The 25,369-nt window shown below is 31.6% G+C and overlaps 1 protein-coding gene and 1 long non-coding RNA gene across 4 annotated transcripts; both read right to left on the bottom strand.

Moving 5' to 3' along the window:
• Positions 1 to 10,914: 10,914 nt before the first annotated feature.
• On the bottom strand, positions 10,915 to 11,551 carry LOC122609665. The gene is made up of 2 exons (XR_006325363.1): positions 11,416 to 11,551; positions 10,915 to 11,146 (listed from the first exon to the last, which is right to left on the bottom strand). It is a non-coding gene; the product is annotated as an uncharacterized LOC122609665 (long non-coding RNA).
• Positions 11,552 to 19,544: 7,993 nt separating this feature from the next.
• LOC122579447 lies at positions 19,545 to 23,905 on the bottom strand. Of its 3 annotated transcripts, none has more exons than XM_043751627.1 (7): positions 23,764 to 23,905; positions 23,608 to 23,689; positions 23,437 to 23,504; positions 23,040 to 23,176; positions 22,334 to 22,541; positions 22,042 to 22,214; positions 19,545 to 19,853 (listed from the first exon to the last, which is right to left on the bottom strand). In XM_043751627.1, exons 1-6 carry the CDS (start codon positions 23,764 to 23,766, stop codon positions 22,047 to 22,049), a joined length of 666 nt encoding a protein of 221 aa, XP_043607562.1. In that variant the 5' UTR covers positions 23,767 to 23,905; the 3' UTR covers positions 19,545 to 19,853; positions 22,042 to 22,046. The 3 variants fall into 3 exon arrangements, with proteins under 3 accessions (XP_043607562.1, XP_043607564.1, XP_043607563.1); XM_043751629.1 differs by having other exon boundaries at positions 23,437 to 23,501; XM_043751628.1 differs by lacking the exon at positions 19,545 to 19,853 and adding an exon at positions 19,906 to 20,299.
• Between the last annotated feature and the right edge of the window lie 1,464 nt (positions 23,906 to 25,369).

Here is a 25,369-nt window from a genome sequence, read left to right as displayed (position 1 = left end):
TTATTATTATTCAGCAATAAGTCAATATTTTTTATAAATTTACATCTATTTTATAAAAGTTTATTTTTATTTTATATAAAATAATTAATTAATAAATAGTTATTTATTTTATAAAATAATAATGTTAGATTCTAAAAATTTTATATTTTAATTATTATATTATAATATTTTTTATTATTATATAAAAATTAATAATATTTTATACACATTTATAACTTTTTAAAAAAATTATTATAAAATATATTTATTAATTATATTATTATTATTTATACTATGAATTCCATTTCATTTGATTCCGGCCAACCAAACAAATGCAAATTATAATTCCTTTGACAGATTCCAATTCGTTCAAAAACATTATGTGAACCAAACACCTCCTTAATTTATGCTATACAGCTAAAAATCCCAAATAGACTCCCGAGAGCAACAGAATTGGGTACCGTACACATTAGAAGTAAACATGAGCGGTTGTCTTAGTGCTCATTGAAGCATGCTTTGCCTTTGAAAGATTCCTTCTCGCTTGCTTGCTGCCTTTTGAAAGAACATAGTGACGAACGAAGTTGAAAAAAAAATATGTAGGTTGAATGTTACAAGTTATAATGGGTTTATTATCGTATGCATTGATTATGTAAAAATTATTCAGCAACGGCTAACTTGGTTCTTACAATTACTAACACGTTACTTGGTTAAATATGAGAACATAACTAGTCATTACCATAATTTAAACCCGAAGATATATTAAGTTGCAATGTTTTTATTATCTTCGTTAACATAGGTATCTCATCCCTTTTACGTGCTAACAATCCAAGATGACCACTTGCTTTTCGGGTAGTCCATGGTTGTCGCGGGTCCAATTCGGTCGCCACAAGGATAAATTTGCACACATAAAACCGAGAGAGAGAGAGAGTAAATCAATTTAGGTCAGTGTGCATATATATGCTATGTAGACTTCAGGATCAGAGTGGGAACAGCAACAGGAGCATTGTCAAGTCTACTTTTTCTTCACTAAACTTTAATTCCAGCAATACGTCCCTTCACTACTGCTACCAGTCTGTCATCTTTCTTTTTATTTTTTGTCTTGAAATAGCAAAGAAAAGATACCCCTATCTCCCCCTTCTTCAAATTGTAGGCACCATTGCCATGTAAACTGAAATTTGATTTGTGTTGCAGAATATATCTACTTTGGATTTTTATTTTAATTTATTTATTTATTTATTTTTTTAATACTTTCATACACCACCCCTTGATTTTTTCATGCTGCTTCACTAAACTTGATTTTTTTTTTTTTTAGTACTTTGGATTTATCATTACTCTACCTTTTGCTCTTATTGGAACTTCAGGTGGCTGGTATACTACCATAATGAAACTGCTTTTTATTTTTTTTATTCGGATCGGATTTCTGACTATCTTGCGGAGCACACATAATATACCAAACATAATATACCCGAATAACATTGTAACAAACTTTGTAGCCTGTTCATAAATGGGTGTGCACCTCCAGATGGGCGGAGGCCGACCTCCCACTCTCTTATCTTATGCAACATTTATTAGCTTAGCTGGGTTGGGCGGATCGTGCAATAAGCCTCTCTCGACCCTCGTTTATTATACGTCTTTATGAAAGCCTCTCGCCTTTCGAGATCGACGTTTCCAATACCGATAGCAGCTCCCGCTGAAGCAATTGTAGCAGCTCCGACCCCTATTAGTTTTGCACCTTCTAACATATCGAGTTGATCATTCTCCTCATGCTTTTTATTTTTCATTCACGATTTGATGTTCTATATTTCTCTCTAGTCTAGATTCCTCGTCGATTCTTCCGGTGCACTTGCGGTTAATTCGTTGTCATTGTAGCTTTTAATTTATTTACTTACGATGCATTTTGTTGTCTCATTTGAAATTCTGAATGTATGCTGATTTAATTATACAATAATTGGTTCATAGTTTTCAACCTTCATTTTAAGTTCTTTTTTTTTGGTACTTTAATGAGTTATCAACGAAATAAGGCAATGTATTTTTAGAAGATATAACGAAAGATTGTGCTATTGTTTTAAGATTCACACTTTTTGTTGACAGGTTTTTTAAGATCACACTTAATAATAAGAAAAATCAAATATTTTTAATGGTTTCGGCGGACTCCGGCCGCAAAACATACATCTTACTTTATCCATGTTTGGTGGAGTAAGTTTAGTTTCATTTTTGAAGTAACATAGTTGATTCTTGTCTAATCTGAAACTAACATTCAAATCCTATTGTACACCTTAAAGTCTCCTAGTTTGTAACTACAGCTGCTTCACAAATACTCGTATGTCCTTGACAAAGTCTCTTGAAAAAAATAAAATTGCACTATCTTATTTTAACTTTCTCATTTGTTTGTAAAAATCTGGAGTTACTCCAAAACAGTAACACAAACCCATTTTTACAATTACGTTAGTAGATCAACTTAACAAACAAAAACGTTTGTATAAACAAAGATATAACAAACAAACACAAATACTAACAAGATCAAATCTTTTATATTTCGTGACATAACAAAAGTAATCATACATGATGTTGTAAGCGATGCATACCTAGCTAGTATCCCGGTAGTAACAAAATAAAAAACCACAAACAAAACAACCCCAGATAACAAACCTTATAATGTCAACCAGTATGCATCTCTTACATCCCCATGTTACAAAGTACAAAACATTAACTAATATATAAGGGGTAAAAAGGTCATTATATAGTAAACTATATCGGTAAATAATATCGGACCGTTGGCCTCATTTCCTCAAAGCAAATGCAATAAAATATCATTCTTCCATTTTTGCCCTTCTTCATTTTAACTTAATGTTCAAATCATATGAAGAAAAACAGAACTTAGGAGAAGAAATTTTATTGCAATGCTTTTGTTGTTTTTTTGGTGTCATGCATGCATATTGTTTTCAATTTTCAATGAAGAAAAATTGGCACACTTTTGTTGCGCCGCCGTCCCCGCCGACCGCCTCCCTCATCGGACTCTCCGGACAAGTTCCGGTGACTACCACCACTAAGACACATTGCTTTATTTATAGTGGTGTTGGTAATAATAGTAAAAGGTTAATTAAAATGGAGAGGAAGGGTGGTTAAACATGCTACAAAGGCAGGTGAATGAGGTGGGTTTATAGGGGGGGAAGTGAATGAGAGAAATGAGGGAGATTAGATGTTCTATATATAAAGGTGAAATAGTTAATTTTTATTTAAAGAAAATAACTTTTGGAGTTCTTCGAGATACTTAATTTTTATAGGTTTAAGAAAGGGTTAGATTAAACCATATACGTGCATCGGAAGCGGCTTTTATTCTCCGATACACACTTTAGAATGTCTACATAGTTAATTTTCTTTTATAGGCTTCTCGTAGCTAGTGAGTTTGGATAATATAATTCGTAGTTAATTTGACTGATCGAATTAAGGGAATTAGTCTCGACTGTTTGTCGATCGGTAAGAAGTATTCAACTATGGTTTTTGCTATGAGTTGTTATTAACACGAATAAAACTAAAAAGCAGTTTTTTTTTTTGTTTTTTTTTTTTAAATGACGTGTTAGGTAATTAATGGACGAACTTTAACATTGAGATCTTTTAAAGCTTAAGGCGTAAACTTTTAATATAAAATATATAATTATTTTATTCACACTAACAACAGGCAAGTTAACATTTTTCTTTCAATTATTTATTATTTTAATTAAATACTAAAACTATCTAATACCATAATATAGTTAATCTCTAAGACATTCCATTTAAGTTAGTATAATTATGAAATAACATTAGGTAAGTTTTACTGTGTACATAATCAAATAGTTATTTGATACGAGTACAATTTTTCAATATCTTTTGTGAAATACGTGGAAGATCACTTAATTTATATGCAATGATGTTATTTTTATAACATAACATTAATTACAAGATTTTAATGAATATATTAGAGGTGCTCTTACATGGAAATGAATTCAATATTGATGCATATGCAATACAATTGTGAGTTTTAATACTAAAAACTTTTTCTACTATAGTATATTTTAGATGATAATGATAATGTATCTACCATCAAAAATAAAATGATTGTTTATCCTAACAAAGTAATTAACAAGTTAACTTAGCTATTTTATAGCCATGAATAAAAGGATATTAAAAAAGCATAGTGTTAGATTTCATAACAGCGTGCATTTGCAAGCGTTTCGGGTTTAGAAAGCCCACTTTTATTGAGTGAGTGGGCATGGGGCTTTGGCTTGGGTGGGACTTTCAACTTGTAGTTTTTCTTCTCTTCTTTTTCCGTCTTTTAAAGATAAATCCTTTTGATACTTATATTACTTTTGTTTTCTAGCAATATAAAACCATGGGTTCATAAAATATTGTTTTGTCAAATCTAAATGAATTAGAATTCGAACGAATTATAATATGTTTCAATTTTAAAAGATTAATAGGCTAATCTTTTCAAAAAATCTATTATTTTTTAAAAATTATATTATGTTTTATATGAGGGAAATGATTAAACCTCATAACAAAATAGCTTAAATGTTCTCTTAAATATTAGATGATGTCATGTGAAAAAAAATCAAAGAAAAAATTAAAAAAAAAAAGTTTTTAGTATAATTTATTATTTATGGTATCCTATTTATATCCTATGATTGATTGAGTTGGTTTTATTATGATAGTTGACTTTTAGGGTGGAAGTTGGACTTTTAATAAAGTAAAAGGGACCTACTTGTTGAAAACCCAAAAGTTGCGAAAAGAAAACTTTACTGCTGCAATGCTACATTAACCTGCCAAACACGGCGCTACACGCCATTTAATCCTAGCCGTCGGTTTAGTATTTTCTACGGCTAACTACATCATTTGTACGCCCATTTTGACGTCATAGAATCAGGACTACTTTCTGTACTAGTTTTAAGTTTAACGTTAAAAAGTTCAACAACATATACTAACAATCATCAAAGGGTTGTGTTGAGAAGTTAAGTAAACTGTTGATATATTAGACTAAAGTCTTTTTTTTTTTTTTTTTTCGTAGCATGCATTCAACTAGCGGGTATAGGAAGGCTAAGAATGCATATTGGTACAACTTCAAGACTGATTGCAATGATAATCTAAGTCATGCCCCAATGGCAATGGTTATGTGAAATAGAATATCGTGACAAAGTTTGATGAACATAGTTTATGTGAAGAAAAAATATGAAAGTTGAGGGCAGTAACTAAACATTTTCAATTAACACAAGAGATTCTCATTTAGTTCATTTTCAATTGTAATATCATGCTCATGCATATTGGGAACTAAGATTTAAAGTCCGTATGCAAAACAGGGCCGGCAAGTGAAATTTAAAGTCCGTGTGCAAGATCAACTTATATAACGATTAACAATAATTGCTATAGGTGTAAAAAAAAGGTTATAACAATAATATCTATCATTCTCAATTTCTACCATTTCTGATCCATTAAGCCTCAATTGTGACATGGCGATCATAGTTATTGGGTTACCGGAATCGTCAACAACTCTATGCAATAAATCTTATTTTTAATATCCATAAATCTCTAAAATATTAATTTTATAATATTTGTTAATATTTGTTAATACTAATATATAATTGACCATTTTTAAAAATCAGGGGCCCATTTAAAGTTGAAGCCCTTAGACTAATGCGAGTCCCTCATGGGAATATCTCATGTCCAATAAAAACATGAAATGTGGCATTCCCCAATCATGAGGGGCATTCCACCCATTCCCTTGGGGTGAGGGAATGCCCTTAAGGCATTTGTTTTCTTTTTTCTTTTTAATTTCTAAATGTTATTATATATAGTATTTATATTATAGAATAAAGTTTATATTTCTTAAATAAAAGTTAATTTCATTCAAAACTAGTTAATAATAATTTAAGCTAAAAATACAATAAAAATTTAAACTAAAAGTACTCAATAAAAAGTAAAAAAACTAAAAGTTGACAATAAAACAAACTAAAACTAGACATTATCATATCCGTATTCGGCGCGAAATTTTTGTTTCATTTCCTCCAAAACAATTCGTTCGCTCGGTGGGAAATGAGACAAGTTCTTAGCCAAGAGATTCATATCTTTGATTCGTAGTTTTTTTTGTCTTGAGTTGAAGCTTATGCAGTTCGATCTTTTGGCGTTGCTTGTCTACTTCTTGCAAATTCCGCATTGGTTGGGAAACATTTTCGTTTGTAATGGTGGAATTGTGATATGTTTTTTTTTTTAAGATAGAAGAAGATATAGATTATAGATAGATAGAGAAAGAGATAGATCTAAATTTGTATATGTATAAATATAAATATGTATATATATGGTTTAAAAAAAATAAATTATGTTTTTTTTTTACCTTCTACGAGGCAGTCAAACGACCATATGGCCACAAAAGTCCAAACCTTCCGACGCGTTCCAAAAGTCACTGGTCACGCAAATTAATGAGGCGGAACAACTCCGGGACCGAAGTGGGGTGTTCCGGGGGCGTTCCTGAGCATTACGGCCGAAAAAAACAAAATCTAATAGGCTATTCCTCACGTCTTATATAGCACTTGCTAAGATCTTTCATTATTGACAACTTAAGCAATATGTTAATGAATTGTTACAATATACTAGCACATATCATCATCATATATATTAAATTCAAAAGACATTATATTTGTTTTTATCACCATCATTATCGCATTGTGCAGACATCCATACGGTATAAGTTAAACGGTAAGTATGTTGGAGAAGCAGAGGAGTAAAGATAGGATAAAAGTGAGTTGGGAAAAAATCAATCATTAGATACTCAAGGCCTGATGGCCGGATTCTACATGTCCCAAGTGTCCAATCGCTGCCCGGATATCTGCAGACACCCAAGCGGCTCGTGAAACTCGAGATTAATTTCCTATCTACAGTATCTTTTATCACAGGCCGCCTAGGCTACCATACGGCCCATCCCCATCTTCAATTCATTGCCGCCTCCTTTTAATGCATTCGTCAATTTTCTATACGTTTTGGACCCTTTTAGACTATAAATATAGGCATTTCAGTAGAAGAAATAAATATAAATGCCCATATAGGCAACACTACTACAAACAAGTCTTTAAATATTATTTTAATGCATATTATATGAGTTTTATCTGTATATTAATTTGAAGAAAAAAAAACAAGTTTAAAGTATTACATCTAATAATATACGAATTTCTTCCTATATTGTCTTACTTAATTCGATGGTATCTGGTTCGTTGGATCATGTTGTATTGTTGGCTTTTAGGCCTTAACTTAGACATCAAAAACCGGTACCTATTATTTATTAAGGTATGTGTATCAATCTGAAAGTTGTAATGTTACGTGAATTAGATTGAAATTTTAAGATTTACGAAATGTATGCTCATGCAATACGACGGTGATGCTGGTAATAGAGGGGTGTGGTGGCGGCGGCGGTGGTGGCGGTGACAAGTGGCGGTCGGGGTCGGTGGTAAGGCGACAATGATGACACTACAACAAATATGTTATTTATTAACATTCATTTTTTCGCACTTTTTAAAAATGTTAAAAAAATTGTTAATTTGTTCACGCTTATAAATGTGTTAAAAAGAACTCACATTTAAAAGTGTAAATAAAGTTAAAGAAATTAAAACTTTTTCACAATTATATATGTAAAAAACATAAAGTTCACATTTTCAAATATTTAAAAATATATAATTGTTCACACTTAAAAGTGTGAAAGTAATTTGTGACACCAAATTTCTTCACACAAGAGGAAGTGCGAGGAATTTGAGTGTGACAAATTAGCTCTCACACTTTTAAGTGTGAAAATGTTTGACATTTTTTTACACTTCTAAATGTGAACATTTTGTTTATACATTTATACTTGTGAAAAAAAGTATGACTTTTTAAAATTTTTCACAATTGTAAGTGTGAATTTTTTTTATACAATTTCAAATGTGAACAAATTAACATATATTTTCACACATTTTGAAAATGCGAGGAAATAATTGTGAATAGTTGACATTTTTGTTGTAGTGTGATGAATGTTAATTAAAATAATTGATATTAAAGGTGATAGTGTAGTTATTTAAAGGTTGAAGGGTTTATGTTGTAAATTATTTCATTAAGGGTATTATAGGTATATACGTAAAGATGTTTAATTTAATTAATAAAGAAATATGATATTTTTGATAGTTTAAAGTTGTAATTTGAGAAAATGAGAGAGGAATCGATACTTTATATATTTGTATAGATAACATGTATTGTTGGATATAGGGTCCAAAAGTTTTTTTAAAAAAATCGTACTGTATACTTTATGATTCATTGATACATATATAATACAGTATTAAAAAGAATATTATCATTGATTTTATTTCTTTTTAGTAATGAGAAATTATTTATCAGTTAGTGAACAAAAATGTTGTATATGGCTTCCCAACAAAGGCAGAGTTGGACACCGGAAAGTTTTGAGCAGCCTGACCTCGAACTTTGTCACCTTTCTTGGCTCCCGTGAAAATTCATCCAAATTTAATCTTCAACTAAGTATATCATATCATATATTAGGTTAATGATATTAAACAAATCGGAAAAAATTATATATTTCCAATGATTTTGATATTGGATTAAGTCGTGAATTCAAATCTTATATGAAATACAAAAAAGGGTTTTCATGTTAAGTTTGGAGGGTTTTTTTCCCTATTTTAGGAGAGGGTTAGAAAATAGTTAGGTTGAAAATTATTAGATTGTCCTTAATAAACAACCCTTAAGGAAAGGGTTATTAGATATTACCAAAATTACCCTTAATAAATTAATTTACACTTTAAACCCTTATTTTGTAAAATATCACTATCACCATTGTATCAACTTACACGGTTAGACCACTCGACACTAATTGTCGATGTTATCGATCACCACCTGTCACCGATACCACTAAACCACCGTCGTCGTCGCCGCCGCCGCATATCGCGGGTACAATGCTAGTATTAGGTTAATGATATTAAACAAATCGGAAAAAATTATATATATCTAATGATTTTGATAATGGATAAGTCGTGAGTTCAAATCTCATATGAAATACAAAAAAGGTTTTCATGTTAAGTCTGGAGGGTTTTTTCCCCACTCATGACGATTAATTATAGGGCTAATAGGTTCTAAAGGTATCTTACTTGTCGACTTTTACTGTGTAAAGTATCGTCCCAAAAACCTCCTAATGGTTTTATGTAGATTACGGCTTCAATACTTCGAATTAGAACACGAACGTTTCACCAAAATACTCAGAATCACACCGTGAATAAACCCTCAACAACAGAAATCGAATAAAAAGGTCACCGGAAAAAAATGGTGATTCGCCGGAAAATTTGTCGGAAAACTTCAAATGTAGATTACGGCTTCAATACTTTGAATTAGAACACGAACGTTTCACCAAAATACTCATAATCACACCGTGAACAAACCCTCAGCAACAGAAATCGAATAAAAAGGTTGCTGGAAAAAATGGTGATTCGCATTTGAACTTGTTATATGCATTTGAACTTTTTCGGCGAATCACCATTTTTTCTGGCGATCTTTTTTTTGATTTCTGTTGCTGAGGGTTTTTTCACGGTATGATTTTGAGTATTTTGGTGAAACGTTCGTGTTCTATATCTAAGTATTGAAGCCGTGATCTGCATTTGAAGTTTTCCGGCGGATAAAACCGCTTAAATTTTTAAGTGGTATTCTTAATCCCCTAATTAAGAATATATTACACTGTTTATCATTAGAATAGGAGGTTTTTTGAGACGATACTTTACATAGTAAAAGTTGACGAGTAAGATACCTTTAGAACATATTAGCCCTTAATTATACTCCGACCTGTCAATGAACTAATTAAATTAGTTAAAAAAAATAAAGCTCCTTAGAAAACAAAGTTGATATGACAGTATGACACCAAGTCAATTATCGAAGTTACGTTGTGAATTGTGATAGATATACTCGTAGTATGAATATGAATACGAAAGGAACAACGCCCTACGCACGCCAAACATCGGATCCCGCATTAGTGCGCAAAATTCTTTTCGATATTTGATTTCCATTAACTTTTTTTCATTTTTTGTTTGCTTCTATGTGTGTGTGTGAAGTTAGTGGATTTGTCAAACTATTGGACCACAATTTTCTCACACACATATTCATATAAACTTTCAACCAATCTAATTTACATACTCTTTTTTTAATTGATTGTGAGTTTTATAACACGCTGGAAACATGAAAATTTTATAAGTTTGATTTTTTGTGGATTTGTAAAAAAGGTGACTTTGACCATTCACTTTATGGTTCATGCTGCGGAGGTAATAATTTGATAGGGTACTAAATGGGTAAACATCGAATGGGCCTATTTTTGGGCTCTATGTTGACCGAGTTCCTGCTTTGGGTTTTTTTGATCTAGTCAGGTCCAAAACTGATTGAAATTTTAAACTGAAGCAGCCTGAATCTGACTAATTTATTTTCCATATTTTAAAACCTTTTGATTGAATCTTTAATTAAGGTTGAACTTCTACCTATTGTCTTTTGGATCGATACACTTGCTTCAAGATATAAAGTCACCATCTAAGAGAAGTTGGAAAAAAAATATTGCAATTGAGTTTTGCGGGTTGTAGTAGTGTTGTTCTTCGGTCCGCACCATAACGGGCTTAGACACTTAGCAGTACAAGGAACCAGGACTAAGCTGGTATTTCATGGTATTTTAGGGCTTAATCTATATGTCGCCTTTTAAGTTTTAATTAACCTTTTTACAAGTGTTGGCCTAGTAAGCGTGGGTTAGCCCATTGCTCTCCCTACTTGGTTCACTTAACTTCTTTTAATGTGACAATGGTAACTAGCTTTGTTCAAACAAATTAAAGTTTCACATTCACATCAATTATAACAACCACAATGTATTCTCAAAACTATTGAGCTACTAAATCACAGCCACATCAAATATAACAACCACAATGTATTCTTTTTGTTGGCATATTCAAATTTAAACACACAAAATGTATCCAATATTGTAGGTATATAAGTTTTGAAATTCGTAAACACGACAAGATTTAAGTATAAATTGGTGGTGGCGGGCTCGAATCAGGAGGAATCATGCCATGATTCAAGTTTCCCTGTGGTGCTGGTGGTGTTCTTGGATCATATCGATCGGTTCTGAACTCATCCCCACCTTGATCTGCATTATTATTCCAATGTCACAACATAAATCCATTACTTCCATATGTGAACTCTTAATCATAACTTTTTTCTAAAAGCAATTTATAATTATAACTAACACACTTATACTACTTTAATTAGAAGACCATAAACTTTTTCTTAAACTTTTTTTTTTTCTTCTTGTTGTTTTTGTAAGGGCCGGCATATACATATATAGAGTAATAAACTGATTATAATTAGGGGAGAGATAAATATATATGAAATAAAAGGATATTAGTTGATAGAAACCTGCATTAATCAAAGCTAGTTGCACAATGAAAATAGCAACGATGATGAATATCAAGACAGTTGAAACGCTTCTCATACTAATGGACGACATGGAGACAAAAATCAAAAGTGAACTTCTTTGAGTTCACATATGATTCATTCAACAGCCTTATAAAAGTACAAAAGTCAACCAAGACATAGAACCACTCCTAAAAAATATTCTTATTTTGTAAACTATTTTTGGTTATATTATTATATATCTGCGTATTAGGTAGAAAGAAATGTAAATTATACGAGTAGTTCAATTTTAAAAACCAGTAAATATAAATATGGGGTTCGAATCCAAAATGTAAGATTGTTTCTGGGTAAATTTTTTTGTCTCATGGGCCTTCAAGGGTTGGGCTCTGTCTTGTAATTGAATGTAAGAAAATATGATTCGTGTTTTCATAAGGGAACATAACATTACCGTGATGAGATGGCTTAAATGGGTGTTATTATTTAACTAGTCTTCCGTTCCGTCCATTGGACAGTATCAAAATATATAAATCAAAGTTTTTAAAAATAATCAAAGTATGTTAAATAAAAACTAAATAAAATTTAAATAGATAAAGTATAAATTAAAGAACGAAACATATGAAGATTAACTCCATATCAATACGATTCCAGTTAACTCATTTTTTTCAACTTATTTTTTATTGGCAAATTTATTACTTTTGTTTATTAATTTATAATAACTAGTTAAATTAAAAAATTTGAAGTTGTAAGAAAGAAAAAAAAAAAAATGTTAGATGATAAAAGAGGTGAAGAAAATCAGTTGAAGCTTTTGATCTCTTGAAGTTGTAACCAAATACTAATTCTTATCCCTTTTTCTTTGGTTATATTTTTATATGTGTGTACAAAGAAAGAAAATAAGCCCAAAAACAAATATGCAACATGTTTAGAAAAAAAATCAAAGATATAGTAGAAAGTTTTAACAAATTATAAAAATACATATCAATTTATCAACAAAGACCATATCGAATGCCTTGATTTTCTTCGGGTTGTTCCAATCCGAAACAGTCCATACATGCACAACATGAATAGTAGATAATGGTTAACATGTGTTGGGTTAAGTTTTTAAGATGAACTTACGTGATCTTATATTTTGTTGTTGAAGAATAAACCCATGATAAACTAGACCAATACCCGGTCGTTGATCGGGTTATGAAATTGACCTAAAAACAACTGATTTGACATACTTAATCAAAACCAATCCACATAAAAGCATACTCGACTAACCAACTTATCTTACTTATCAATCCGCTAACCTATAATTTAATCAACTTATTTTACTTATCAACCCGCTAACCTATAACTTGGCCAACTCTGTAAAACCGGGTCGATCATGAGTTGAACTTTTGAACATGAAACTTTTAATGTTTAGAGTTAGATCAGAGAGTGCAACATGTCAACATAACTGGGTCGTGCTTATATATTATATATTATCGTAATTAAAAAGTCAATATAACAACAAATGGTAATGTAAAAACAATACAAATAAAAATTCAACTTTGTAGTAAAAAAAGGTAATTGGATGGAAATCATCTAATGTACCATTTGGTATCCACTAATCCTCCAGTCAGGCTAGTGTCCAGATGATTCTCAGTCACTTAATAATCCTTTGATTATCTCAAATTTGACCTCTCCTGTAAAGTGGTGGCTAGTGGCTACTGGACTATTACCCAAAGGTTTTCAACTTTGTAGTATGATACACCTTAAACTTTCTATGTTACACAACCCTCACGGATGCCAGCATCCAGAAACCGTCACTTACTTTTTAACTTCATGTCCTTACGATAACATTTAAAAAATATTTGGATGCCATATATTACACGAGCACACTTCTAATCTATGTAAAAACTCTAACATCTAGTTATTTTTGAATCTATGATTACAAAATTTTGCATGTAATGGGCTCCCTTTGGAGGTACCAGCGGTGTAAGGCGTTTCGAACCCTAAACATACTGCCCGTTTGGATGTCACTGCTCAGCTCGATGGAACGACCTTCTTATCCGCCGTTCAAAAAAAATCTATCGTATTCTTTCTTATAGTATTTTTTTTTCTTAGAAATTATAAATTTGGTGTGAGAGTTTATAAGTTTACCATTTACCAAATTAATTAAAATAGAAAACTTCCATTAATTTGAAACAAATCGATCAAAAATGTGAAAATATCAAACATTATTCATCATATATAATTCAAAACTAATTAAATTTTTCCCCCCATTGGGTATTTGAAATAGACATTTCTACTTCGAATGAGCTCTCTGGCGCGGACATGGTTAAGACAACGTATGCTAGACCTCTCGCTGTCGAATCATGACACGAAATATTTAAGAGAAATTCACCTTTCAAAATTTTTTTTTTTATCTACTGTAGTGTAAGAATACCTAATTAAAGTATGTTGTTATACATAAACACTCTTATCATTGTCGTATGATTTTTTTTTTAGTGGACTATGTACTTAAATTTTTTAAAGCAATTAGTTAGTATGTTTAATACAATTGAAAATTTACCATGTTTATATATTTTGACTTTTATAATTTTAGAAATTTGACTTTGAATTTTAAAGGCCAAGATTTAAAGGATTGTAAATTTTAATGGTTAGGATTAAAAGTTAGCTTAATTTTTCTCTCTATGCTATAATAGCTATATATATATATAATTAAAATTGGTACATAAAATTTGATGCAACTTGATTGACTACTATTGGTCATCAATGAAATTCTAGATTTGAAGCAGTTAAGGTTCCTCCTTATTTTTTACGTACTAATCAACAGGTTACAAATATTTAAGTGAAATGAAAGACTGAAGTTCAAATCAAAGAAGGATTTTAGTATACTTCATTTAAAATTAGCAATCAAGTTACACATATCAGAAACTGAATAGTTCATTATCTAGTACTAGTACTAGTCATGTACTATTACTTAACACACTTCAATTCTTCCCCTCAAATATACATTTATAAATTGACCCTTACGGCATCACATCGCTTGCTCAAAAATAATGTTAAAAATTAATCACTACCATTTTTCCAAAATTGCTTGGTTTACCTTTAAACTGTTTTAATCAGGTTAGTTTCTTTACAATATGACAGAACCTAGCTGAATGATGCGACACAACATAAGAAGCGAAAAAAGATGGTTGTTCTTAATGGGTAAAGTGTCATCCATTAAACTAGGAGGTTATGGGTTCAAGTCTCCTTATTAACGAGCCGTCACTTTCCAGGGGAGGTCTTGGGTTCAAGTTTTGTCAAAGGCAAACTTAAGATAATCATGAGATTATTAAGTGGTTAAGAATCATCTGAACACCAGTCTGGCTGAGTGATTAGTGGGTAACAAATGCTACATGGGATAGGAGGTTTCCATCCAATTATCTCTCTTTTTTCTTTTTCTTTTTTTTTTCACATTCAACAAAAACCAACTTGGTTCATAGCAGTTTCAAAATTAGCCATGAAACAAAAAGGATACGGAGGGAGAGTATGATATATAGATCGAGGAAGACGTTAGAATTGGTGGTCTCGAGAAAAAATATCTGAGCTCTTACAATTCGAGTTATATTTTGAGTCACGAGTCAAAAAATCAAAGTATCGAGTCGAGTCAAAAACTACAATTCAACAACCATAAACATGACATTATTGGTTATCTGCTAGACTATTGTTACTATATAAAAGACTTCCAAGCTCCCAAGAAAAGGTTGTATTTGGAAAATTTTACCACCTTTTCTATATTTTACTCTAAAACAAACTTTTCACTTTTCAACTTTCTATCTTTGAAATACCTAAAATTATTTACAGAAAATACATCTCGGCCTTAACCATAAAATTACTACACTAACATTTATATCAATTACTTTTAGATTAATAACCTTATCGTTACCATCACCACCACATGTTGCCGTCACCGTCACCGTCACCGCATTGCACGAATATCCATCCCGTTAAATATTACTCGTATATAAACCACTTGTTAAAATCTTCTAAATTTAAGTCAAGATCACTAATTTTACAAATTAAAACATTTTCAATTAATCTCTCGCTCCCACTAGTTCCTTTTCAATCTTTTCAAGCATCCTCCAATATCTCTCTCCTCAATTTTCCAATAAATCACACCGTTGGCATATACGCATACACACATAATTAGTTTTGACGTCGTAACAGACTATATATTGTCACCGTTGTCCAATGCACGGATCGATAAAACCTGCTAATTAACAATAAAGACCATTATTCTATTCTAATGATACTGTTATCTGTTTCAAAAGGAAAAAGGGATGTTGACATAACACTAAATTGGTAGACAATAAATGCAGCAATGCGTACATTGAGTATAAATTTGATCAGAGAATTACGTGATTTCATAATGTCTTTGAATTGGTGCTTAGCTCTTAGCCATTCCAAGCTTCTAATTAATTAATAATGTTATATATGTAGCTAGTCATGGAGTAGAATATATATATATTGAGAGAACTTGAAACTAAAACACTCGATCTTTTGGATATATACAAGCTAGCTAGTTAAAATATATGCCATGAAAATTATTGTATGGTTATAAAAACTGTTTCGTGCAACCAAAAAGATACATGTTTTTTTGTTTTTCTAATTAACCAACAAGATATATACATGCATGGTAACATGTTAATGAGAATACAGTGTAACTCGAAAATTTTTTTGAAATAGTAATTTATGGAGGGTGTTTTGTCAAACAAGTTTTCGCAAAAAAAAAATTTATAGAACCGGGTAAACCGGCTTTTGAAAAGCCGGGTTCAAAAAAGTAGGCTCGAAACCGGCTTTTCAAAAGCCAGGTTGGAAAAAGTTACTTTGAAACCGGCTTTTCAAAAGCCGGGTTCAGGTGGACCTGACAAGTTGCAGAGAATCTTTGACCGAACAGTGGTGATGTGACTAAAGCTTGAAACTGGCTTTTGAAAAGCTGGGTTCGGCCGAACCCTAACACGTGTCAAAAGCTAGTGAAACCCTAATCCCACCTTGTAAACCTAATTCATTATTTATCTATATATAGTATATGTGATGTATCTTGAATGATTATCAGTATTTCAACAAATATTTTCAGATAATATTTCAAAGACTTTCATAGTTATATTTTAGAAAAATGACATCTTCATCATCATTCAACCCAATTGTAGTTCAGTTAATATGGGATAACCGTGTATCATTCGTAAATGGGATCCTTCAAAATGGAGATCCATCGAAAAGAAGAAGTTTTCCTCTTTTTCAAATCAGTAGCCATGTGAGACTCAATGGAGTTCCATGCTCCAGTCCTAGTGATATTTGGGTATGCACCACTACCAAAAGATGTTTGACCTGTCATTTTTTTTTTTGAATTTATTGACTTGTTTTTCTTCTGTTCGTATACATACACATATATGGTTTGCAGAGGATATATATATACAAAGTTCGAAACCGGCTTTTGAAAAACCGGTTTCGAAGTTTGTGCCGTCGTCCACTGTTCATTTCTGTTGCTCGTCACATCAATCTGACAAACTCTGATGAAAAGCCGGTTTCAAAGTCACTTTTTTGAAGCCGGTTTTTGGAAAGCCGGTTTCGAGCCAACTTTTTTGAACCCGGCTTTTCAAAAGCCGGTTTACCCTATTTTATAAATTTTTTTTTTCGAAAACTTATTTGACAAAACACTAGTCACCATCCAAGGGATTTGGTAGTTATTGTTCTGCTTTCCTTTTTGAGTGATAAACAGATTTTGTCAACCGAAAAAAGAAAAGCCGGCAACAATACCAAAGTACACTAGTAGCGAATAAATGACTTGACACATTTTTGGTACACATGTACGTACGTACCCGTATTTGTTTTCATCCCTTACCTATCGATAACATTTTTCCACACAAGGGTTTTCCAAATACATGATTACTCAACATTTTTTGAACTACTACTAACCTGTTTTAATTTAAACAAGACAAACTGTGTTTATCATATTATCCACAATTTTGTGGACGAGTAACTTTGAAATGTCATACAATTGCAACATTCATAGTTTGATTCTTAACCGAGCGCATTAAACTGCAAGAAACTAATCTCGCGCATGCATTTTTATTAACCTTTCTCTTATGGAAATGTTTTCATGCCTCTGGCCCTTTTGAATTAGACGTCGGTTGTTTGGTCAACATGTGAAATCAATTGATTTGGTCGTATTTTATCAATCGATGTGTTTTAGTTGTTTATTCCTTATTTTCATGACATAAGAGATCGATATTTCGAAAGAGATGTATATCTTTTTCTTCGAAGTTTTTATCTTGAGGTAATTATATTCTATTATTGTACATCTAGCTTACTTTATGAATTTAAATAAAGTTCTCTTGAGGTCCCGATCGATTTTGATCACCTTTTGGTTTAAGTGTCAAAATTTCTATAGTTATTTGTGTAGCTTCTATATTTGAGGCATAGATAACTAATGTAATATATAGAATGGAAATGGATGTCCTGATTTTGTCGCTCTTACGCTTACATATAAGTTGTCAAAATTTTTACAGTATATGTTAATTAAAAAAGACAAATGAACTTTGTATTTAATTTGCTGTCTTTGTAAGGGAAAAAAGCCGTCTTATTTTTACGTCAAATTGCATTATTGAAACAAGTTTGTATGGTAAAGATGACAGCTTGTTGGCGACAAATTATATCTTATTTGAGCAAATGATCGAAGTGTTCTTTAACAGCAATATCAAATCATAGTACTGGGATAGGGTATTTTATTTGATAGTAATGCAACCAAATGTTTGCTTTCTTCAAAATACAAAGGGTAAAATTGCTGGCTTATAAGAAATCTCAAAGTAACATCGTATATTCGTATATCACATCGTAAGGAAAACTCATTCGAAATATCCTTAGATCTTTTTCCTAAACAAAACAAAGTACTCGTGATTAATTAAAATGCGAAAGCAAGTTCATATATATAACCATAAAAATTTCACCATGTATATATTCTTGAAAATTATGAACTAAAAATTTAACAAAATGCTATCATGTATACATTATTCCATTCAAGCACTAACAAAATCTGTGAAAGAAAAGGGATACGAAGGGAGAGTATGATAGTTCGAGGAAGATGTTAGAATTGGTGGTCTCGGAAAAAAATTTATAAGAAAGAAAACTTAAATTGATTTAATCTTTTGTTTATCTTTCCTCCAAAACCACAATTCTAGCAGCTTCCACAAGCTAATCGTACTCTACCAGTATCCCACATATATATTCATCTCTTTATTTTCCTCTACTCAAAAAGGAAAGGGAAAATGGCTGTGGTGATGGACCACTGGAAGTAGAGAGGAGAAGGATGGAGAGGAGGTGGGAATTTAAGTTGAAGAAAGACAGGGTCACAGGGAGAGAAAGTGAGATTATGATTATGGTTTCTCTGCTTCATGAGGGGTATTTATAGAGAGAAAGAGAGATGATAATTGGCTTTTATTTTGAAGAAATATTATTCCATTTTCATTCTTAGATGTAAAATCTACGGTGTTTGCTTGATCGAATGCTTCCTTATTAAAGTGGTAAACCTTGTATAGCTATTCTACATACGTCCCAATATATACACTTTTTGTTTATAAACTTATCTTAGTTTTTCAAATGGGAAGTGATATTAGTACCACGCAACTTGATTAATTTACCACAATCATGCATTAACTGTTAGTACAATGTGCTGTAATATTTGTATTATATGGTAAATTGATCAAGTTGGGTGGTACGAATATCACTTCCCTTTTCAAATATATGTAGTTTACTTCATTATTAATCTTTGCTAACATCCAAACTGGTACATAGAATTTGATACATCTTGTTTACTAGTTTACTACTGTTGGTCATCAACGAAATTCTAGATTTGAAGCAGTTAAGGTATTAATCAACAAGTGACAGATATTGATATAAAATAAAAGACTGAGGCTCAAAGAGGAATTCTAGTATGCTTATTTGGAATTAGCAATTAAGTTACACATCAAAAACTGAACAGTTAATTAGCTAGTACTCAACACTTGTCATATTCCCTGCAATCTTAATTGTAAGAAGCCAAAAATATAATTTTCAAATTTTATAAGTTCACCCTTAATTACCACATCACATAGCTTGCTCAAACATAATGGTAAAAATCACTATTTTTCCGAAACTGCTTGGTTTACCTTTACCTGTTTTAAAAAGGTCAGTTTCTTTACAATGTGCCAGAACCTAGCTAAACGATGCGACTACAATGTTAGAAACGTGCATTTCAAGAATAATACTTCACAACCAAGTAGATTATGGCTTTTGTACGTTCCAAGAACATTCATTTGCCTCTATACAGTTGAGACGAGGTTGGGCAAAATGTAACAAGAAAAGTCAACAAAAACTAACTTGGATCAAAGCCGCAACAATGAGCTGACAGCAAAAAATGTTTGCTGAAATATAGGAAGTGTCTGCAGGCTAACCTGAAAAAGAACCGAAAACAATCCAAAAGACTTAGGTGATTGTTTAATAACAATCCGAGAAAACTAAAGACTAGATACAATACCGGAAACCTTAGAAAAGTAAAGAAGAAACAAACAAACGAGATATTCAACATAATTAAGCTGAGAAGATGAGTCCGTATATATAAGAAAACAAAATTGGGGTTTTCACATATTCTAGATTGGTATTACAAGTAAAAACAATGTCAAGATTAAATAGATCTTACAAAACTAACCATATATTGGATTGGTACTTTCAAAAGATAATAAGCGGAAAGTAGGTTACTGTGGTTGAGACTATAGCGGATATTCAGGCAAGCAAAGGTCTACTAGAAAGTATGACTTTACACTTGGAGTCTCACAACAGCTCGTGTCAGTTGGAAGTCTATCTAGCAGTGTATTGTTGGTCAACCACGAAAGCAAAGTAACTGGCAAATTACAGAGGCTGTTAATGAAGACTTCAAGGGTTGCATTTGGGAAATCCGGGATACGATGAGAAATTATAAATAGATCTTGATTGCCTCTTATCAACTTATATTTTTGAACTCCACAATGTTTTCATGATAAAAAGTAAGGTATGCTTTCACACAACTTTTCTCGAACAAAACCATATTGTTGCGCACACTTACACTATCACACAGTTTGTTCCCTATGCAATTTCCTATCTAACTTTACAACCGGCGTCTTCAAATCTAGATTCTATTTATGCATATATAGACATATGTTTATCAAAATATGACAAATTTGATGGCAACTATAAACTCAAAGTTAATGTGAACTTATCATGTTAGGGTGGATATACAATTAGACTTTCAAACGTTGATTAATCTGTCTTTTATTTGGTTGTACTATTCTGTTTTTCATAGTTTTGCCGTTTCCAGTCTTATCAAATAGCCTTACAAGTAATATATCAAGAGAATATACTCCCAAGATTCTTTATAAAAAAAAGATGAACACCCAATAACCTTTTATTTATCCTACCTTTTAGATATGAACATAAAATCCTTGCTTTTATTTATCCTACCTAAAGACTCACTTGACTACTACTACATTACTTTCCAGTCTTATCAAGTTGCCTTACAAGTAATACGAATAATAGGTTGCATAAAGAAGGATAGTTTTCGGAGAAAAATAAATGTTACCATGTTCGTTGGTCAAAGATAATACTACTATCCCCTCATTAGAGGGGGATGCCAAGATTTTCGCTCAAAGGTCTATAGGCTACCTGACCTGCTGCCCTTCCTAAAATTCAACTTCCTAGTACTATCAACTACCTGTCTAAGTGCACTAGCTGACTTCTCTATTTCATAACGCTTCTCATTCAACTTCATAATCACACCAAGCTGCCTAATGTAAGCTCTAGATATTGCTTCATGCCCACCTTCATTGTTTGTAGAAGATTCTCTTGACTGTAGTTCTTTTTCTTAAAGCTTTTGAAATTATACTGAGATGTTAGATCTTTAATGTTAAAAATTATTAGATAAACTGAATTCAAAATGACCATCTATAGCATCTCCAAAACGATAAAACAAATTGCATGTTTACCCATTTACTTCAAAAACACTAACATTCAGATAACAACCATTTGGCTGGATATTAGATATAGGTTTTCCATAAAAATTTAGACAATAGAACAATAGATTCAGGAAACAATTATCCATTGGTTCCATTTCGATTATTCACTTAACATCATTATCATCTTCTTGTTCCAGAGCTTTACCATAGTCTCAAGTTGTAACTATTAATTTTGGTTCTCAAAAAGCATCTCTCCTAAAATATCAAGTGTAAAAGATCAAGAGTTTTGCTAACTTGTGCCCCTAAGGCATATGCTAACATTCAATCAATTAACTCAGTATTTCTTCAATTTCTTAATGAATTTATTACTCCTTAAATAATCTAATTTAAAATTACTTTCTTAGTATGAATAATAATAATAATATATACAGAGCTTTTTATGGTGACTGGTGAGAAGGGATAATTCCATTTAGTCTTTTATTTGAAATGTATTACTTTTTGTTCTATGATCAAAATGTCAGAAACTAGCTGTTATAGAACATGCAACGATCTATTAACCATTCAGAGAAACGAAAAACTAAAAACCTTGATGATAGAAACAGAATGCAAAAAGCAATACCAACAAGAATAACGAGAAATATTGCACATTAATTACCTTGGTCAACTTGACTTTACACAGACCTCAATCAAGTCCTCATCTTCCATCCCCAGACTGCTAGGAGTAGTTGTAGGGTTGACTTTATCCCCATCGAAAGAAAACACTAAGCTTTCTACTTTACTGTTCACTTTGTCAGCATACATTTTGAAAAGCCGCTCAAATTTATCATCCTACAAAAATGTAAAAGCCTGAGCTGATCCGAAAGACTTGTAAAACAACATTAAAATGATAAATGGCAACATATATGTGCAAAATTTAGTTTATATTATTTAATCATGAGAGATTGTACCATGTAGACGCGGAACTGCTTCACACCGTCTTTATCTTGAATGGATATAACTATCTTTGGTCTTTCTGCAGCCGCTTTTGAAGGCTTTTCAGTATTAGTTTCAGGAGCCAAACTCGATGTTTCAAGATCTCGTTTTACAGATTCTTCAACAGCTTGAAGCACATCTTTAGCTGATTCGGTAAATGACATCAACTCCTGCCTCTTCTTCCTATTATTACAAAGACATACCAAATTACCAGTTACCAAAAAAGAGAAGCGTGGAAAGCAAAAATGTAAAAATCAACCAACTCAGCAAAAGGCAACTTCGGTCTGTTTGGGGGAGAGTAGTTCAAATGCATATGGCTTATTGCATCTTTTGAACGCGAATATGCATTTTGCAGTATTTGACTATTGGGTGTGTTTAGCTTATTTTAAGAAGAAAAAGCAGTTACTTTTAATAAACACGAGTACTCGCTTTTTCTGAAAACGACTTCTAAACCATAAGCAATGAAAATCTGCACTCGCAAACACCCTCTTCGTCTAATTTCACACATTAAATATTTAAATCTCCATCTCAAAACTAAAAGCCAAAACTTTAGATAACGCGGTAGGATGGTTCTTATACACATTATATTAGCAAATAACATTCATCCTATTTTCCAAGCACTTTGTTGACTTTCTATACAACCAATAAAACCAAAATAAACAAGTTAACAATAAACTTTACCGTAATTCCTTAATAACAGAATTCTCACATATCTTCGTCTTGTCAATGGCCACCTTAGGTGGTGGCTCCAACCATTCCAAATCATCATCCTTGTCTTCATCAACACCGATATTGATTACTTCACCTCCCTTTTCCACCTAGTATCCAATTTAGATAATCAAACACATAAATCCTTTCCGATTTTTAAATATATATATATACACTTAAGTAAATCTCATCTTCTAATCTCTGCTATTGTGTGTATGCGACCGCTAATAAAGAGAACGTGTTCACCAAAAGGTAACAGGAAATAAAAACTAGTAATCAAAAAGTGTGCCACTTGCAGAGTTCGATACATACAATAGCAAAGCGAGATGATTTTAACATACTCTTTCAGGCACTTAATAAAATGACTTACAACAGAATCAGTGGATTTTCTGCGTTTCGAAGGAATAAGATGAGTAGAATCATCATCATCATCATCTTCAGTAAACAAGAATAAAAAATCATTCAAATTCAAATAATTTGATCATGCAACTTAAATAATAATGATATATATATATATATATATATATATATATTTACGAACCGTCATCGAGAGGAATGATTTCTAAACAGCTACGAGTGTAATCAAACAAACTATCAAGTTCTTCGATTTCCCCTTCTGCTGCCTATAATCAAAATTTTGAAACCCTAAGAATCAATTAAATATTGTTGAATTTGTAAAGAAAGGGAGAATCGTTACCATTAATTTGTAATTATTAAATTGATGGATTGATTGAAGTTAGGCAGTTGCTGCTGCTGCTGCTGCTGTTGTAGTGTTCTGTGCGGGAATTCAAAGGATGGGGATTTTTTGATTTTATAAAAACTTCCAGAGCACGCACACACGCACGCACAAAGTTTTGAAAAGTCATGAGTCAGCTTTTCGGTTTTTATCCGGGATCTTGCTTGCTAGTGGGCCATAAAGCCCAAACTGAACCACAAGGGTATATACTATCATGGGCTTAATTATCCTAATTTCCACGCACTTTGTTGATTTTTAAAAATATTCACCCCAAGGCCCAAGTCAAGCTAAACTAATTATTAGACGAGTCGAGTCTACCCGACTAAACTCGAATTGTTAACTATACGTTTGAAACTTAATAAATTAAATCATGATTTAATCAAAAATACTTAATCCATTAAGTAATCAATAGTGTTTACTTTTTTTACTTAATAAATAAAAAACAACTGTATTGACTTAATTCATACAAACATTACTTATCCATTCAGTCACTTAATCAATTCAGTCATTTAATGGTTAGAAAACAAACATGCCCTACTCTATGTTTTTTTACCATCATACACATATGACACATTAAAACTTGTGATTGGTTTTTAGGGGTTTAGATTTTAGAATGGATTCATATGAAAATTTCCCTCTAAATCCAAACTAGATTTTGTTAAGGGTTATTATTAACGTGTACAAATTAATTGTATTTATATCATAATATTTAAAATCTAAGCTTTTGATATGAAGAATATATAATTTTTTTTCTATTTACATTATTGATGGTTAATAGAAAAGTCTAAAACAAAATATTTAAGTAAATTTGTAAAAATATTATCTAATTATACAAGAAAAAAAGTACTAGTATATATGTTAGTGTAAAAATATTTAAGTTTAACACTTTCATTCATCTCAGTTCATCCTAAAAATATCGCATCTTATGCCTAAAACATATTTACTTAAACCTAGCACGACGGTTTATGTCCAAATCTACCAAACAAAATACTCGTATATTTTAAGCAACTTAATTACCTTAGCTCGATTAATTTGGAGCTGTATTTGGTTGCGTAGAAAAGAAGTCGCACAAACCACTTATAAATTTTACGAGTATAACCCATCATCATCATAGTCATATCATAATCACAATTTTACGAGTATAACCCCATCATCATCATAGTCAACAGAGATTCATATCATCATCATAGTCAACAGAGATTCTTAAAAGTGTTTACAAAATGGAAGCCAACTCTGTTGACTTTGAAAACAAGGTACTTAAGGTTTTTATATTGTGAAAAGTGAATATGACATCTAAAATTAGGTGTGGATGTAACACCCCAATGTTTCAACATTGATATTGTAGTTATGATATCATATTTTTATTGTTATTAAGGGAAAATATGCCAAAAATTTTTTAAAATAAGAAGTCAAATTAAATAAGTTTGTCGTTTTGTGTTCGGGTCGTTACAGTGGAATTCTCGCATAATAATTTTTTGATACTTTCTATTTAATAAATAAATGTTTGTGACCCATGAATTTAATGGGTTAAAAAATTAACATGTGAGTTTTGACACCTAACTTAAAT

The sequence above is a fragment of the Erigeron canadensis genome, chromosome 8, assembly GCF_010389155.1.
Source record: "Erigeron canadensis isolate Cc75 chromosome 8, C_canadensis_v1, whole genome shotgun sequence".
NCBI classification, from domain to species: Eukaryota; Viridiplantae; Streptophyta; class Magnoliopsida; order Asterales; family Asteraceae; genus Erigeron; species Erigeron canadensis.
Note: the sequence above shows the minus strand (reverse complement) of the source record. Positions and strands in the feature narration are given on the sequence as shown.